General features: G+C 33.8%; 1 protein-coding gene across 1 annotated transcript; it reads left to right on the top strand.

Moving 5' to 3' along the window:
- The first annotated feature begins 1,718 nt into the window (after positions 1 to 1,718).
- LOC139861784 (uncharacterized) lies at positions 1,719 to 4,806 on the top strand. The gene is made up of 8 exons (XM_071850292.1): positions 1,719 to 2,019; positions 2,412 to 2,556; positions 2,664 to 2,832; positions 2,926 to 3,196; positions 3,370 to 3,635; positions 3,733 to 3,948; positions 4,098 to 4,200; positions 4,384 to 4,806. The coding sequence occupies exons 1-8, from the start codon at positions 1,869 to 1,871 to the stop codon at positions 4,446 to 4,448; spliced, it is 1,386 nt and encodes a 461-aa protein (XP_071706393.1). The 5' UTR covers positions 1,719 to 1,868; the 3' UTR covers positions 4,449 to 4,806.
- Positions 4,807 to 18,477: the final 13,671 nt, after the last annotated feature.

The raw sequence follows: 18,477 nt of genomic DNA on the forward strand, positions 1-18,477 counted from the left end.
TTGCAAAGTAGACGATTACAATATACGGAGTTATTTTATTTATTGTTTCACTCAATTGATCAACGGTTGATTAATTGGTTACTTGGGTTTGGACTAGCATCCTTTGGCGTTGTTTGAAGTGTAGTGGACTATCCAAAGAGACGATCATACTCTTTGATCGTAGGTTTCTCTCCATTCATCAGTTTCTTCAAGAAAGGTATACCGTTTACTCCTCTTTTATTTTATATTCATGACAATTATTATGGTGTAACTGGATCCATTGGATAAATTAATCGTGTGCATGTTTTTAAATAAGTGATTATTTAATTTTTGTAATTTTGTTCATAAAATAATAAAAGATTATTATTTTAATTATCCGCTGCGTTAATCTGAATTGTTAAAAGTACACACGATTTTCCATCACTTTGATCCTAAACATGCTTTAATGTTATGGTTGGCTACACTTAAAATATTAAACACACAGGACAGAGTGTAAAAATAGTTGCATAGAAGTGTTGAAATGTGAATTGTGTGATCAAGTTAAAGATTCCACAAGTCATATGTTCTTCTTATGTGATTATAGTATGAAAGTTTTGAAGATTCTGAAGTCCAGGATGGTATTTACGGGTCCTCCCAAGAATTTACATGATATTGTTCAAGGTTTGGCTCAATATCCCTATACGAACAACATTTGGAATATTGTCAATAGGCTGGTGATTGCTGCTAGTGTGCATTTCATATGGCAAGAAAGGAATTGCAGAACTTTTAAGCAAAAGAATGGATATGTGGATGTTTTAAGTAAAACTATCCAGAATTACGTTCGTTTAAAGATGTTACTGGTGAAAGTTAAAAGTCAAGTGCAGTTTTGAGGGCGGTATAAATATGGAATTTGAAGTGGGCAGATTCTAGATTTAGATTTTATTAATGTTGTTATGTGAAATCTGCTAGTATCGGGCTTTTTTTATTTGGTCTTGTTTATTTGTATTGTTTTGGGCTTAGGATATATCAGGCCCTATTGGTGGTTATGGTTCTAATATATTTTTTATTTTGCCCCGAAAAAAATGAAAGCAAGTGAAGAATTAAAGTGCAAATGAGATGACTAAGCATGTAAAAGAACTAAATAGTTGAACTATCCGCAAAAATACTTGATTTTCGTCACATGAAATGCACATGAATTCATTCAATGGATAAACCTAATGGGATATTAACATATGTACTATCCACACAATAAGTGCAAACTAATAGACTTATCCATGTTAGAAAATAAACTTTTAAACTATTCACAAACTTATCCACGCAATAAACTTGAAGTTGTGATGTGGTCCAGCAGTTGATGGTCTGTCTACTTTAGGGGAGGTCAGGAGTTCGACCTTCGTTGGCTACATATGAACGCACAATTTCATCACTGCCATGAAGTTCCACCCATGACACATTTCTCACATCGCGTTGGGGTTAAAGGGAAGGGGGTTTTACCGTCCATGTCCTGTAGGGGATTGGTGCGGGTTTTTTCCTGAACACATAGTTAGGGGACGAGTATAACTGTGTAGAAGATGAACGCGTAAGTAGTTAAGTCCTTCGGCGATCCTAACAATTGTCCAAAAAAGAAAATAAACTTTTATAACTATTCACAAAATATTTGACAAATGACAACGTCTAATTTTGTCTACAAATCACAAGTGACATTATTTTTTCCAATATAAATTAAGGAGGTTTGAAGAGTAAAAATACGAGTATAGCACTCCTACTCCATCCATATCGCGGTAGGCAAACGCGCGTGGTTTATCATCGTATTTCGTCTGCGTTGAGTGGGTTTTATATATCTATCGCTCTATGATTCTCACCCAACTTGAATTGAATTTGTAATTCGTAAAATTAAGCCATATAGATAGATGGAGGTGTTTTATTACATGGTGTTTGGGGGTTTAGGATTAATAGTGGCAGCTTTGGAGTTGAGTAAGAACAACAAAGATCGGATTACCACCTCTCAAGCTTTCAATTCCTTCAAGAACAATTATCTTCTTGTTTACTCTCTCATGATGGGTACCTACTTACCATTTTACATTTTCAATTTTTACATTCATTTATTATTTATATTTGCCAGGATTAGGGCTTAAATTCATTAACATCTAATTCCTATTCCGATCCCCTGTTCATTTTTCCAAATGCCTCCGGATCGGAATCATATGACCTAGGTCTTAGATTGCTTGCATTACCATATAATTTCCGTCAACAATAACAGTCAGATCAGATCAGATCAGATCAGATATTCACTCTTAGCACCTTATGTTGATTTATAAAAAATGCATAACATATTTCTTTTGTCACTTGACTTAATTTCACTTAATGTTAACTTTCATGGATGGATATATACTTTTTCTTTGATGTGTTTGGACATCGAATCTGATAATTTAGCTATTCCTTTTTGGGTACAGCTGGGGACTGGTTGCAGGGTCCATATGTGTACTACTTATACACAACATATGGCTATGGAAAGGGAGATATCGGTCAGCTATTCATAGCTGGATTTGGATCATCCATGCTATTTGGCACTATTGTTGGCTCTCTAGCTGATAAACAGTATATTTATGCTTTCAACTCTCACTACGTTCATATTTGTTACTCTCACATCTATCTATAAACTACTATTTGAGTTAGTTTATAGCTTTAGTCATTTGAAATCTTAGGGGGCGGAAGCGAGCATGTATTACATACTGCATTACTTATATCCTGAGCTGCATGACTAAGCATTCTCCTCAATACAAGGTTCTGCTTTTGGGTCGTATTTTGGGTGGTGTTGCTACTTCTCTTCTCTTTTCTGCATTTGAATCTTGGCTTGTTGCCGAACACAACAAGGTAGGATCGATCTTTTAGTTAACATAACAACTCCATTGTCTAACATTTATTGTACGACTACTTTTGGTTTACCTGTTATTCTACCTTTTGCAGAGAGGGTTTGAACAACAATGGCTCTCTTTAACTTTTTCCAAGGCCATATTTCTGGGGAATGGTCTAATTGCAATCATTTCAGGGTTGTTTGGAAATTTCTTAGTTGATGTTGCAAGTCTAGGGCCTGTGGCACCCTTTGATGCTGCCGCATGCATTCTGGCAATTGGGATGGCTATTATACTATCGTCATGGGGTGAGAACTATGGAGACCCTTCGGAGAACAAGGACTTGCTTTCCCAGTTTAAAGGTGCCGCTGTAGCTATTGCTTCAGGTATATATTTGTTGGGGTATCTTTTTTCTTTTCTTTTCAAACTGTTAAGATTTATTATTTGAAATTCTAAGCTGTGACATTATATATTGTCATTCTTTGCACCTCCACATATGGTGGACACTGTGCAAGAAGTTCCTAAACACATATCTTTATTTGGATCATTTTCATATCAGATGAGAAAATTGCATTACTAGGAGCTATACAGTCTCTGTTTGAAGGTTCTATGTACACCTTTGTTTTCTTATGGACTCCCGCCTTGAGTCCAAATGATGAGGAGATTCCACATGGTTTTATTTTTGCCACATTCATGTTAGCATCAATGCTGGGAAGTTCAATTGCAGCTCGATTAATGGCTCGTTCATCACCTAGAGTTGAGAGCTACATGCAGATTGTATTTTTGGTATCTGCAGCATCCCTTTTGCTTCCTATAGTGACAACTGTAAGACCTTATTTTATACTTGTAACTTTCACATCCTTTGCCTACCTGCCCCACATCCCCACAATAAAATTTAACAAAGCTAAATTTGATGTGACAGTTTTTTGTAACTCCTTCTGAGGTGAAAGGAGGCAGCATTTCATTGGGGAACGGTATTCAACTACTTGGATTTTGTGCATTTGAGGGTTGTGTTGGAATATTCTGGCCGTCCATAATGAAGATGAGGTCCCAATACATTCCCGAGGAGGCCAGAAGTACTATCATGAACTTCTTCCGCATTCCTCTTAATATATTTGTGTGCATCGTCCTCTACAATGTAAGCTTAGTTGAACACCAATTTTACTTTACTTTTTAAAGTGGAGGTTGCACTTCTGCAAAAAATAATGATTTCCCTATTAGCTGAAAGTCATTAATGCTCTTTTCTTCAACTATTGACGATTAATTTGATTTTGATTGTGTTTAAAGGTGAACGCATTTCCGATAACAATCATGTTTGGAATGTGCTCCATCTTTCTTTTCGTGGCTTCGGTGCTGCAGAGGCGATTGATGGTCATAACCGACAAGTCAAGTAAGTAGTTGAAGCTGTTATCTTTCTCCATTTTTTTTTTTTACTCTTGGTCAAACCTTATGGAGACCATGATGCAACATACATGAGTAAATATCAATCAATCAATTGTCATTACTAAAAAGAGTTTTATATGTGTTTTAATTAATGCCTTTCTTCCTTCCATGTCTTTATCATTAATATCAGAGTCAGATGACTGGACATCAATGAAAGAGAGAGATCTTGAGACCGAGCCGCTAAATGATGACTAGGGCCAACGTAGAATTGTCAATTGTCAAAAGTTATGAAATCAAAAGCATTATAAAAATTCGAAACACATTTGTTGCAGAGAGTTAGTTATGTTGACACAGATTTGTGAGGAACCTGTTCACCTGGCTACAGGGACTGGAGAATATAAGTTTTAAAGTACCCTTGCAGAGACCTTCAGCGACAAACTGCCTTACTTTTACAATGTATAATTTTTGCTACTGTTTTTTTTTTTATAGAACTTGTGAAGGTCTCGGGTAACAGCATTTATATGAGACCTTAGCTTTGTCCAATAACTTTGGTCTTCAGTGTGATCTAAATACATAGTTTTTTTTATACAGTAACATCAGAGGATTCTTACTATTATGCCTTCAGTATACTACTTTACTACTACATAATGCATTGTTGTCCCAATTTGTAGTGCTAATAATCTGATCAATCATGTGTATGACACCTCAAGGTTAGTTTACTTGGTTCTATGGTTCACCATCTAATGTACAGTAGGGTATTTGATTAAAGACAAAATTGCTGAAATCATCCCTGTGGTTTGTATCAAAACGCTGGTTTAGTCCCTGTGCTTTTTTTTGATGGGTTTAATCCCCATGGTTTGCATATCGTGCTGATTTAGTCCCTATCAAGACGGACGTCTATTTCAGACGTTAAGTGGCAGCATGTGACAATCACGTAATGGGTATTTTTGGCATTTTCATTTTCCTGACACGTTTGCACACCTTTTCAACCCCTTATATGTTCTCTTTCCCTCCCACCGATCCATTCTCTTTCATCTACTCGATCTCGCGTAAAAAACCCTAAATCAACGATTTCGATCAGTTTGTGGGTTTTTAAAATTCGGGTAAATTCAAAATGGTTAATTGTGCTTGTGGTAGGCTTGCTTCAATTCAAACTTCGTGGACTGATAGAAACCCACGTCGTCGATTTTACTCATGCCCTAAAAAGGTAAATCATGAACAGTTAATGATATTATTTTGGTTATATCTAATTTTGAATTTATACTGTTTGTTAATTTGTTTCTTTTAGATGTTTGCGTGTGGGTTTTTCATGTGGCTAGATCCGCCAATGGGTGAAAGGGCCATGGATGTTATCCCAGGCTTGCTGAGGAATATAAACAATCACGGGAGGAAAGTGAGAAGATTGAAATTAATGTTAATTTTTAGTTGGATTTTTTTAGGTTTTTATGTTGTACTAAAGTAGTTTGGTTTGGTTTGGTTTGGTTGTTTTGGCTGTCTACTATGTTTGTATTCTAGTGATGTTAAGATATAAACATCTTGTGGTTGGTTGTAACATCTTGATGTATTTGGTTTTTTGCAAATGAATGAAATTATCAATTTAGTTAACTTGATTGTAGATGTGATACATACAATGAAATTGTTTTGGCATTTTACATGATTGTTAATGTGATACATAAATGAAATGGTAAAAACACAAGTTTAACTCATGCTTGGATTCCATTTGAGTTACACATGATTGGGTTACACCTCAGTAATTCTTCTAAATAATCTCTCAGATGTGCATATTGCTCAATATAATCACCTTTCAATAGCTGTTTTGCCCTACTGAATGCCCTATAAACCTTGTATGTAGAAACTTGTAATTCATGCTTGGATTCCATTTGAGCTTTAACAGCCTTTGTTGGAAGCTACCAATTCTTTTGAAAGAAAACTGAAGGTACAGTGTTTATTCACCCTTGAATGAAAACAGGTATGCTGATTTTTGTGACGATCCGGAAATTTCCGACCAAATTTAAACTTAATCTTTATATGTTTTCGACACGATAAGCAAAGTCTGTAATGTTGAATCTCAAAAATTTTGAACTGTTCAATTGACCTTCGACTATTCCCGACGGTTCACGAACAATAAATTTAAAATTTGATATATATATATATATACATGAAACACATATTTTGTGGTAAAGCCGTTTGGTTAACTAATATGTTAAATATATAATATAATAATAAAAAGATAAACTACAAATTAATATGACTAATGAACAAGCCAAAATTATGAATTGATTTATAGAGATTATGGATATGATTTATGTGTCGTTGGATTATGATAGATGTGTATAAAGTGTTTTGTCGTAGTTCCTAGTGGTCCACTTACAAAAGGTGACAAGAGTGATAGTTACTAGTTTTGTTCACATATGTGAAAAAATAAAATAAAATGTTATATATATATGGAGATTGCCAATGAAGCATTGCTTCAACGGCATCCCCTTCACCTTGAGTGTTGGGGCTGAGGGTTAGGTCATGGGTTCGAGCCTCGCTCTGCCCATCCTATTAATTAATCTGCATGAAATTTGGATATCCAGATTGACCTCAGGGGGGTTTTCTTCGGATCCATTCAGGATTCAAACCCGGTCCGCCTGCCCCTCAGGATGGTTAAAGGATAGGGTTCCTGTAATGCGATTCGGGTTTCCTCCCGAACACGTGTGCGTGTGCAAATGATGAGTGTCGTTGAAATAAATGATACACTGATGCAAGTTTGCCGTTAAAAAAAAAAATATATATATGGAGATCTTTTGACTGAGATATGAAACCACAACAGATGCATACAACTACATATTATATATATACATGTATATTTTAATGATAGCTGTTTATGTTTATGTTTTCTTAGCAGGCAATTATGGTATGCATAATAACATGTCAAATGAATTATTGTTCAAATAGTAGCTATAGATATAAAGAATCAAACTGTCGGCAATTGTAAACAAAAATATATCACATGCATGACTTTATAGACAATCATGTACTGTTATTCTTTTGTAGTTTCATACAAGTTGTTATTCTATATAATTAATAATATAATATATGTAAAACATGGAAGACTTTATATGTGTATTCTTATATTCATACAACTGGAACCAACACCATCATCGAACCATTCTTTTCTCCTTTCCATTTCTGGTTCTAATTCGGTCACCATCCCTCTTAAACTATCGATAACCATCTCCATAGCCTGCAAGCTTCTTGTTCCACTTGCAATAACAACCGGAACCACCATAGGTGACTGTTAAACTGTTTTTCTACTACTACCACGATTGTTATTATCTACAGCTCGAACCAGACCCATATTAATACCCTTGATCAATTTGTTTTTGCTACTATTGGTGTACTCTAGTACGATAACCATCAAACCACCTTCGGTCTCTTTTCTATTGAAGCTGCCATCATCGAACACTGGACAAACCCACATCACCACCTTCAGTTTCTGTTTCATCCCAATCAAACCGCCAAAACAAACACAATAACCTCACTTTGATCACCTCCATGATCAACCATCGACTTCTCTTTTTATCTTTTAAAATTCTGCTGCAAACCCTTCTGTTTTTCTGTTGAAGTCGAGCAACAAATCACCACGACTATCACCATTAAACCGCCACCACTTTGAAACCCGTCATCATCTTCACCATCGTAAAACACCACGAAACCCACTTGTAAAAAAACCTGCAATTGCTACTGTTCCGCTACAACTTGTTTCCCTTGTTCCCGTTTTGCCTGTACGAATTAATAACACCACAACCAATACCATGGACTAGACCCCAAAACAGTCCCTATTCAATGAGTTTGCTGTTGTACCTTTTTCTGTTACAATTGATAACGAACAACTATCAACTTCAACCTTGCAACCACAACCGCCACATCACCTTCATCATTACTGTTATCTGTCTTCTGTTTCAGCTGTAAACGAGACCCAAAACCGCCTGTTTGCATCTAACCCCTATTGCTGCGTGGTTCTTTTCTCTTCTTTTCTTTCTTCTCTCTGATTTCCAGGCAGAAACAACCACCATCATAATATGAAATTATACTTGCTGCTCCGTACGTGTTTTTTTTTCTTTTTTCTTTTCTTGAAACCTGCACCTGTGTGACTAGATGCGTGGTTGCAGATGAGCTTACAAGTCGTGGACTTTTAGCAATTTAAAACTAAAGTAGACAGCTATAGACAACTAGATTAATGAGTTTATGGTGGGGTCTATAAAGAAACGAATCCTAGATGGATTAGGTTATGGTGTAAACAAATTGGGTTGTTATTTTCCATTTGGGCCGTGAGCTTAATTAGATGTTAGGCTTGATTAAGTGGTTAGCAGATCGATGGACTTCAGATTCCTATTGTGGGCCGAAGTCCAAAATTTATTTAGAAAAGAATGATACTGATAAAGGGTGAAGGTATATAAATGATGATGATAATATGATATAGAGATTATGCACGGATGATGTGGGTATAACGATCGTGAAAATGGTGATAGATTATGATGAGGTGGTAAGGAGAAGAGATGATGAAAATAGGAGGAAAATTACAACAGTCTGGATATGTTAAATATTTAAAAACGTGAGATGTTACAAGAAAAACTGAGACAGAGAGATGGTTGAGGGTGTTTGTGTTGAGCGAGAGGTCGCGGGTTCGAGCTTGGGCTGAGGCAGTTTATTTTTTTGAGGCTTTTCTTCAAAGGTAGTATCATTATTATTATTATTATTATTATTATTATTATTATTATTATTATTATTATTATTATTATTATTATTATTATTATTATTATTATTATTATTATTATTATTATTATTATTATTATTATTATTATTATTATTATTATTATTATTATTATATAAGTATTAACATTATTATTATTATTAAGTATCATTTTTATTAATTATCATTTTTATTATTATTATCATCATCATTATTATTATTATTATTATTATTATTATTATTATTATTATTATTATTATTATTATTATTATTATTATTATTATTATTATTATTATTATTATTATTATTATTACTACTACTACTAATATTATTATATACATAGTAAAAAAATAGAAAATATGATAAATATACTATGAATATAATTATAAGTAATTCTTATTATATACATAGTAAAAAAATAGAAAATATGATAAATATACTATGAATATAATTATAAGTAATTCTTATTAATAGATTATATTTATAAGCTATATAAATAATAATAGCTATAAAATCATTTTATTTTAAATACTAATTTAACTTATACAAGCTTAAATATATATTTTAAATAAGTGTTCAACATATTTAATTAACTTTTTAAGTATTAAAATATTAAAACTAATATAAAAGTATATATATATATATATATATATATATATATATATATATATATATATATATATATATATATATATATATATATATATATATATATATATATATATATACATAACAATTAAAGTATATATAGTACTAAATAAGTAAAAATATTATATAATAAAAAAATGGTTTTATTACTAGTATAGGTTCTTTATATTATTTGATATATATTACTGATATAGGTTCGTGAATCCGAGGCCATTGTTCAGTTCCATCGTATGAATATTTTTACTACAAAATATTGTATCATGAGTTTCATTATTCCCTTTTTAAATGCTTTTGCAATATATATATTTTTGGGACTGAGAATACATGCGCTGTTTTTATAACTGTTTTACGAAATAGACACAAGTACTTGAAACTACATTCTATGGTTGAATTGTTATACCGGATATCGCCCTTGTTGAACTTGGTAACCTAAGAATTGGTGTTTATTATAATTGCCACCAATTGATGCGAATCCTGAAGATAGATCTATGGGCCTTGACCCGCCCCAGTCAGAGAATTTGAACTGCTTTAGTACTTCGATTATATGTTTGGGGATATTCTAGATGCATTTTGTTAATGTCGGTTACCAGGTGTTCAATCCATATGAATGATTTTTAAACACTTGCGAGTGTATGATTATTGAATAAAGGAAATCTTGTGGTCTATTAAATTTATGGAGATGATTGATTACGATAAACTAATGAACTCACCAACCTTTTGGTTTACACTTGAAAGCATGTTTATTCTCAGGTTTGAAAGAAATCATCCGTTGTGCATTTGCCCATTTTAAAGATATTACTTGGAGTCATTCATGGCATATTTCAAAAGACGTTGCATTCAAGTCATTAAGTTCTTCAAGATTGATAAGAAGTCATTGATAGTTTGATATATTATGAAATGGTATGCATGTCTGTCAACTTTCGATGTAATGAAAGGTTGTCTTTTAAAAATGAATGCAATTTTTGTAAAATGTATCATATAGAGGTCAAATACCTCGCGATGTAATCATATGTTATTGTATTCATCCTTATGGATTGGGACGGGTCGTCTCATGTGGTATCAGAGCGGTGGTCTTAGCGAACCAGGTCTTGCATTAGTGTGTCTAACTGATAGATATTAAGATGCATTAATGAGTCTGGACTTCGACCGTGTCTGCATGTCAAAAGTTTTGCTTATCATTTTGTCGGAAATCACCTGCTTATCATTCTTAGTCTAGACACGTTTTACTGTATTGATTACATGAATAGTGTATAGACAAAATTCACATCTTAGCGTATCTGTTACTGTAAACTTTGCCTGACATATTCCATAAATTCCTCCGTAATCTACGAAATCTTTTGTTCTATATATATAGATATTCTATGAAATTAGAATACCATCCGATAGCCGAAAATCATTTCATACCGAAAAATCATTTATTCAATCGTACGAAATGAAACTCGGCACTAATTCAAGTCCCTCGGATTCCAATACGGAGTTTCACTCGAGCACCGAAAGCAGTGTGACCGGAATGGATCAACCAATTAGCCATCATCTATTCTGGATGAATTGGGGATGGGTTCGTAGTCTACTTAATCATTGGAGACAAGAAGAAGGCGATCCCTTCCATCCACCACATTGCCCTCTTGGCGATGAACCTGAAGCACTTACCGGCGAACCTGTCCAAGACACCATTTTCTCCCTCATTTCCAGAGTGTCTTGTCACGACTACATATTATCTCAAATTCTAGATCTTATTCATCCGCTCGTCCGAACTGCCAATCATCCCGGTGTAATAGAAGAAGTCAACGGGCTTCGCGCTCGTGTAGTGACTTTGGAGGATATGGTGCAAAGGTTACAAGCACCAGCAGCAGCACCGGCAGCAACAGTTGTAGTGACCCGAACTTTTCCATGTTTATATATATTAAATGAAATTTCTATTTACATGATTAAGTGTTTCCAACATTTTAAGTAATCAAACTTGTTAAGACTTGATTAATTGAAATAGGTTTCATATAGACAATTGACCACCTAAGTTGACCGGTGATTCACGAACGTTAAAACTTTTAAAAACTATATGATGACATATATATGATTATATATATAGTTAACTTGATATTATGATAAGTAAGTATCTCATTAGATATTTTAATAATGAGTTATGTACATAAAATTGAGTTTATTGAATTAAGAAACTCGAAACGATATATATAACGATTATCGTTATAACAACGTCTTACTAAATACATATGAATCATATTAAGATATTTATACACTATGTTTAAACATGATAAATTATAAGCAAACATGTCATTAAGTATATTAACAATGAACTACATATGTAAAAACAAGACTACTAACTTAATGATTTCGAAACGAGACATATATGTAACGATTATCGTTGTAACAATATTTAACTGTGTATATATCATATTAAGATATATTAATATATCACAATATCATGATAATGTAATAATCTAACAACTCTTTAGATATAATAAACAATGGGTTAACAACATTTAACAAGATCGTTAACCTAAAGGTTTCAAAACAACATTTACATGTAACGACTAACGATGACTTAACGACTCAGTTAAAAAATATATACATGTAGTGTTTTAATATGTATTCATACACTTTTTAAAGACTTCAAGACACTTATCAAAATACTTCTACTTAACAAAAATGCTTACAATTACATCCTCGTTCAGTTTCATCAACAATTCTACTCGTATGCACCCGTATTCGTACTCGTACAATACACAGCTTTTAGATGTATGTACTATTAGTATATACACTCCAATGATCAGCTCTTAGCAGCCCATGTGAGTCACCTAACACATGTGGGAACCATCATTTGGCAACTTGCATGAAATATCTCATAAAATTACAAAAATACTAGTAATCATTCGTGACTTATTTACATGTAAACAAAATTACACATTCTTTATATCTAATCCATATACCAACGACCAAAAACACCTAAAAACACTTTTATTCTTCAATTTTCTTCATCTAATTGATCTCTCTCAAGTTCTATCTTCAATTTCTAAGTGTTCTTCATAAATTCTATAAGTTCTAGTTTCATAAAATCAAGAATACTTCCAAGTTTGCTAGCTTACTTCCAATCTTGTAAAGTGATCATCCAACCTCAAATAATCTTTCTTATTTACAGTAATATATCTTTCTAATACAAGGTAATACTCATATTCAAACTTTGATTCAATTTCTATAACTATAACAATCTTATTTCGAGTGGAAATCTTACTTGAACTTATTTTCGTGTCATGATTCTGCTTCAAGAACTTTCAAGCCATCCAAGGATCCTTTGAAGCTAGATCTATTTTTCTCATTTCCAGTAGGTTTATCCACAAAACCTGAGGTAGTAATGATGTTCATAACATCATTCGATTCATATATATAAAACTACCTTATTTGAAGGTTTAAACTTGAAATTACTAGAACATAGTTTAGTTAATTCTAAACTTGTTCGCAAACAAAAGTTAATCCTTCTAACTTGACTTTTAAAATCAACTAAACACATGTTCTATATCTATATGATATGCTAACTTAATGATTTAAAATCTGGAAACACGAAAAACACCGTAAAACCGGACATACGCCGTCGTAGTAACACCGCGGGCTGTTTTGGGTTTGATAATTAAAAACTATGATAAACTTTGATTTAAAAGTTGTTCTTCTGAAAAAATGATTTTTCTTATGAACATGAAACTATATCCAAAAATCATGGTTAAACTCAAAGTGGAAGTATGTTTTTTCAAAATGGTCATCAAGACGTCGTTCTTTTGACTGAAATGACTACCTCTTACAAAAATGACTTGTAACTTATATTTATGACTATAAACCTATACTTTTTCTGTTTAGATTCATAAAATAGAGTTCAATATGAAACCATAACAATTTGATTCACTCAAAACGGATTTAAAACGAAGAAGTTATGGGTAAAACAAGATTGGATATTTTTTGATTGTTGTAGCTACGGGAAATATTGTAACAATTCTATACAAATCATATCCTAGCTAACTTATATTGTATTATACATGTATTCTAATATATTATGTAATCTTGGGATACCATAGACACGTATGCAAATGTTTTGACATATCATATCGACCCATGTATATATATTATTTGGAACAACCATAGACACTCTATATGCAGTAATGTTTGAGTTAGCTATACAGGGTTGAGGTTGATTCCAAAAATATATATACTTTGAGTTGTGATCTAGCATGAGACGTGTATACACTGGGTCGTGGATTAATTCAAGATAATATATATCAATTTATTTCTGTACATCTAACTATGGACAACTAGTTGTAGGTTACTAACGAGGACAGCTGACTTAATAAACTTAAAACATCAAAATGTATTAAAAATGATGTAAATATATTTTGAACATACTTTGAAATATATATGTATATATTTGTTATAGGTTCGTGAATCGACCAGTGGCCAAGTCTTACTCCCGACGAAGTAAAAATCTGTGAAATTGAGTTATAGTCCCACTTTTAAAATCTAATATTTTGGGATGAGAATACATGCAGTATTATAAATGTTTTACGAAATAGACACAAGTAAATGAAACTACATTATATGCTTGAATGATCGAATCCGAATATGCCCCTTTTGCTTGGTAGCCTAAGAATTAGTAAACCGATCTACTAATTGACGTGAATCCTAAAGATAGATCTATTGGGCCTAACGAACCCCATCCAAAGTACCGGATGCTTTAGTACTTCGAATTTGTTTTTATCATGTCCGAAGGATTTCCCGGAATGATAGGGGATATTCTTATATGCATCTTATTAATGTCGGTTACCAGGTGTTCACCATATGAATGATTTTTTTATCTCTATGTATGGGATGTATATTGAAATATGAAATCTTGTGGTCTATTATTATGATTTGATAATATATTGGTTAAACCTATAACTCACCAACATTTTTGTTGACGTTTTAAGCATGTTTATTCTCATGTGATTATTAAGAGCTTCCACTGTTTCATACTAAAATAAGGAAAAGATTTGGAGTCCATGCTTGTATGATATTATGTAAAAACTGCATTCAAAAAACTTATTTTTGATGTAATATATTCTTTTTGTAAACCTTTATGTAATGGTCGTGTGTAAACGGTATATTTTAGATTATCATTATTTGATAATCTACGTAATTCTTTTTAAACCTTTATAGATAAAATAAAGGTTATGGTTGTTTTAAAAATGAATGCAGTCTTTGAAAAACGTCTCATATAGAGGTCAAAACCTCGCGACGAAATCAATTAATATGGAACGTTTATAATCAATATGAACGGGACATTTCAGTTGGTATCCGAGCGTTGGTCTTAGAGAACCAGAAATTTGTATTAGTGTGTCTTATCGAGTTTGTTAGGATACATTAGTGAGTCTGGACTTCGACCGTGTTTTCTTTAAAATCGATTGCTTAACACTTTTGTTGGAAACTATATATTATTAACATGTAAATATCATGTGATATATTAAGCTCTTAATGTGTTTGATATTGTGTGATAGATGTCTACCACTAGTACAAATCCCATCGATTCACCTAATAATAATGAAGAGTCGAATATATTTTGGGAAGATTCACAAATTCCCGAAGAGGAACCGGAAGAAGAGGAACCGGAAGAGGAGGAACCGGAAGAGGAGGAACCGAAAGAAGAGGAACCGAAAGAGGAGGAACCGGAAGAAGAAGAGGTTCCGGAGGAAGAAATATTGATACCTATAGTAAATCGATTAAATAAAAGAAAATACTTAACCAACGGACCAAAGTTAATAATGGTCAATGGTGTTTCCGCCGAGGAAGCAAAATATTGGAAAGATTACCAATTTTCCGACGAATCGGATCCTGATGAGGATTCTGATGATGTTATAGAAATTACCTCGACCCAATTTAATAAAACGAAAGAAAATAATAAGGGAAAAGGTATAAAAATAGAGAAACCCGATTCCAACCCCGATGAACTTTATATGTATCAGCAACATCCGTATTTCCTAAAATGTAACAATGACCCGAGAACCTCTAAACCACCAGGTTTTTCTAAACCATTGTGGAAAACGACGGCTCGTATTAGAGGAACACCATATATTCCTAGAAAATTAGGAAAACGAACCAAGTCCGAAGAAGAAGAAACCAGTGATTCAGATTAGAGGGTTGTAATCATGTTGTGTATTATATGTATTGTAGTGTGCTTGTAATTTTATGTTCTATGTAAAAATTGCTTGTATTGTTTGGTAATTATCTTTTACGAATCTAATCCTTGTCTATTTTATAGTATAAAAAAATTGACGTTAAGGGTAGACAACCGAATATTTTAGAAGATCTACCAGAGGATATGATTAAGGAAATCTTGTCTAGAGTCAGTCAGCATCAGCACAATTATTTATGGCAAAATTAACTTGTCAAACATTTGAAAGACTTTCCAGAAATGCCTTAGTTTATAAAAGGCTTTCCTTTGATAGGTGGGGTATATCACATTGGGGAGACCGTAAGTTACGCCGTGTTTTCTTTAAAGCATTAAATGCGGGGAACTCAAATGCAATTTTACGCTACGGGTAAGAACCTATTTTGACTCAACATATCCCAACATAGGATTTCGTGAATTAGAAAGAGCTTCTAACATGCAACATAAAGAAGCATGTTATGCTTAAGGGTTAGTGATGTTCGCTTCTTATCAAAGTGAGAAAAAAGAACATCGGATTGCAACTTTTAAATAAAACCTTCCCACAAGTGACGGATTCAGTAGTTGGGGTGAGAAACAAGGTTTTTAGATTATTACGGGGCTGTTGGACATTACGAAACCCTCATCCTTTTGACGACATTACAACATGCTGCCTAGCCAATGGTCATAACGGTTATTTTCCACAAGACCAAGGATGGGAAGTCGTCTTAGTAAAACTAGATTGCCTGACTTGTGTCTGGACTTATGAATTACGTGTCTTTATTTCCTTTGCTGAACAACTTGCGTATTAACTAGATTTATCTTCAAAACTGTCCTGTATCAAAGTGTACTATATTTCATGTTATATGTAATATAGCGATGTTGTAAGTTTGAAGAATATTTGTATGTGATATATTATTATAATCAGTTTTTCATATGGAATTGTAGTAGTTGAATTGTATATTAGCTACTAAGTATGAACTTAACGGGTAGGTAGTACCCGAATTTAAACTTATAAAACGCTAATATGAAGAAAAAGCTTTTATAAATGAGTTCATATTATGCTATGAAATACTATTGACTACTCTTAATATTCTGTATGATTAAATCGATTCAGTTAGCTATTTTGAAGGAAATGGCACCGAATACTCGACACATCATGAATATGAGCGAAGAGGAATTTCGTACCTTTCTTGCTGCAAACATAGCCGCAGTACAGGCTGCGCTACATACCAACAATAACTCTGAATCTAGCAATGTAGCTAACGGCGCAAGAAATCGTGTAGGATGCTCCTACAAAGAATTCACTGCCTGCAAACCTTTGGAATTTGATGGAACCGAAGGACCAATTGGATTGAAACGGTGGACCGAGAAAGTCGAATCGGTGTTTGCCATAAGTAAGTGTACTGAAGAGGACAAAGTTAAGTACGCTACGCATACCTTCACAGGTACTGCGTTAACGTGGTGGAATACCTATCTTGAACAGGTAGGACAAAATGCTGCTTACGCACTACCGTGGTCGGCATTCAAGCAATTGATGAACGAGCAGTACCGTCCTAGAAACGAAGTCAATAAGCTCAAGGTAGAGCTTAGAGAGTTACGAACACAAGGGTTCGACATTACCACGTATGAACGACGATTCACAGAGTTGTGCCTATTGTGTCCGGGAGCGTTCGAAGATGAAGAAGAGAAGATCGACGCGTTTGTAAAAGGGTTACTAGTAAGGATTCATGAAGATGTGAGTTCACACGAGCCCGCTTCCATACAAAAGGCAAGTCAAATGGCTCATAAACTCATAAATCAGATTGAGGGAAGAATTAAAGAGCAGGCAGCCGAAGAAGCCAACACGAAACAACTCAAGAGGAAGTGGGAGGAAAACGGTGACAAGAGTCACCAGTACAACAACAATAACAATTACAACCACAATCGCAATAACTATCCTAACAACCGCAACAACAATCGCAATAATAACCGCAATCCTAACAATAACTACAACAAACATCCCAACAACAACAACAACAACTACAACAACCGTTTCAACAACAATAACAATCCCAACAACAACCTCAATAACAACAACGGCAACAACAACCAAAAACATCCATGTCATAGGTGTGAAGAAAATCTTCAGGGGTTTTGCACGACATTTTGCAACAGGTGTAAAAGAAATGGTCATAGCGCAACAAAGTGTGAGGTCTACGGACCAAAGTTTAACAGAACTAAAGGAACAAATAGTGTCGGAACAAGTAATGCCGGAACGAATAGTGTCGGGGCAAGTAATACCAACGCTGTTTGTTATAAATGTGGAAAACCAGGCCACATTATTAGAAATTGCCCGAATCAGGGGAATACTAATGGGCAGGGCCGTGGAAGAGTTTTCAATATTAATGCGGCAGAAGCACAGGAAGACCCGGAGCTTGTTACGGGTACGTTTCTTATTGACGATAAATCTGCTTATGTTTTATTTGATTCGGGTGCGGATAGAAGCTATATGAGTAGAGAATTTTGTGCTAAATTAAGTTACCCATTGACGCCTTTGGATAATAATTTTTACTCGAATTAGAAAATGGTAAATTAATTTCAGCAGATAATATATGTCGGGATAGAGAAATTACACTGGGTGATGAAACGTTTAAGTTTGATTTAATACCAGTCGAGTTAGGGAGTTTTGATGTAATAATTGGCATGGACTGGTTGAAGAAGGTAAGAGCAGAGGTCGT

The sequence above is a fragment of the Rutidosis leptorrhynchoides genome, chromosome 8, assembly GCF_046630445.1.
Source record: "Rutidosis leptorrhynchoides isolate AG116_Rl617_1_P2 chromosome 8, CSIRO_AGI_Rlap_v1, whole genome shotgun sequence".
Lineage (NCBI taxonomy): Eukaryota > Viridiplantae > Streptophyta > Magnoliopsida > Asterales > Asteraceae > Rutidosis > Rutidosis leptorrhynchoides.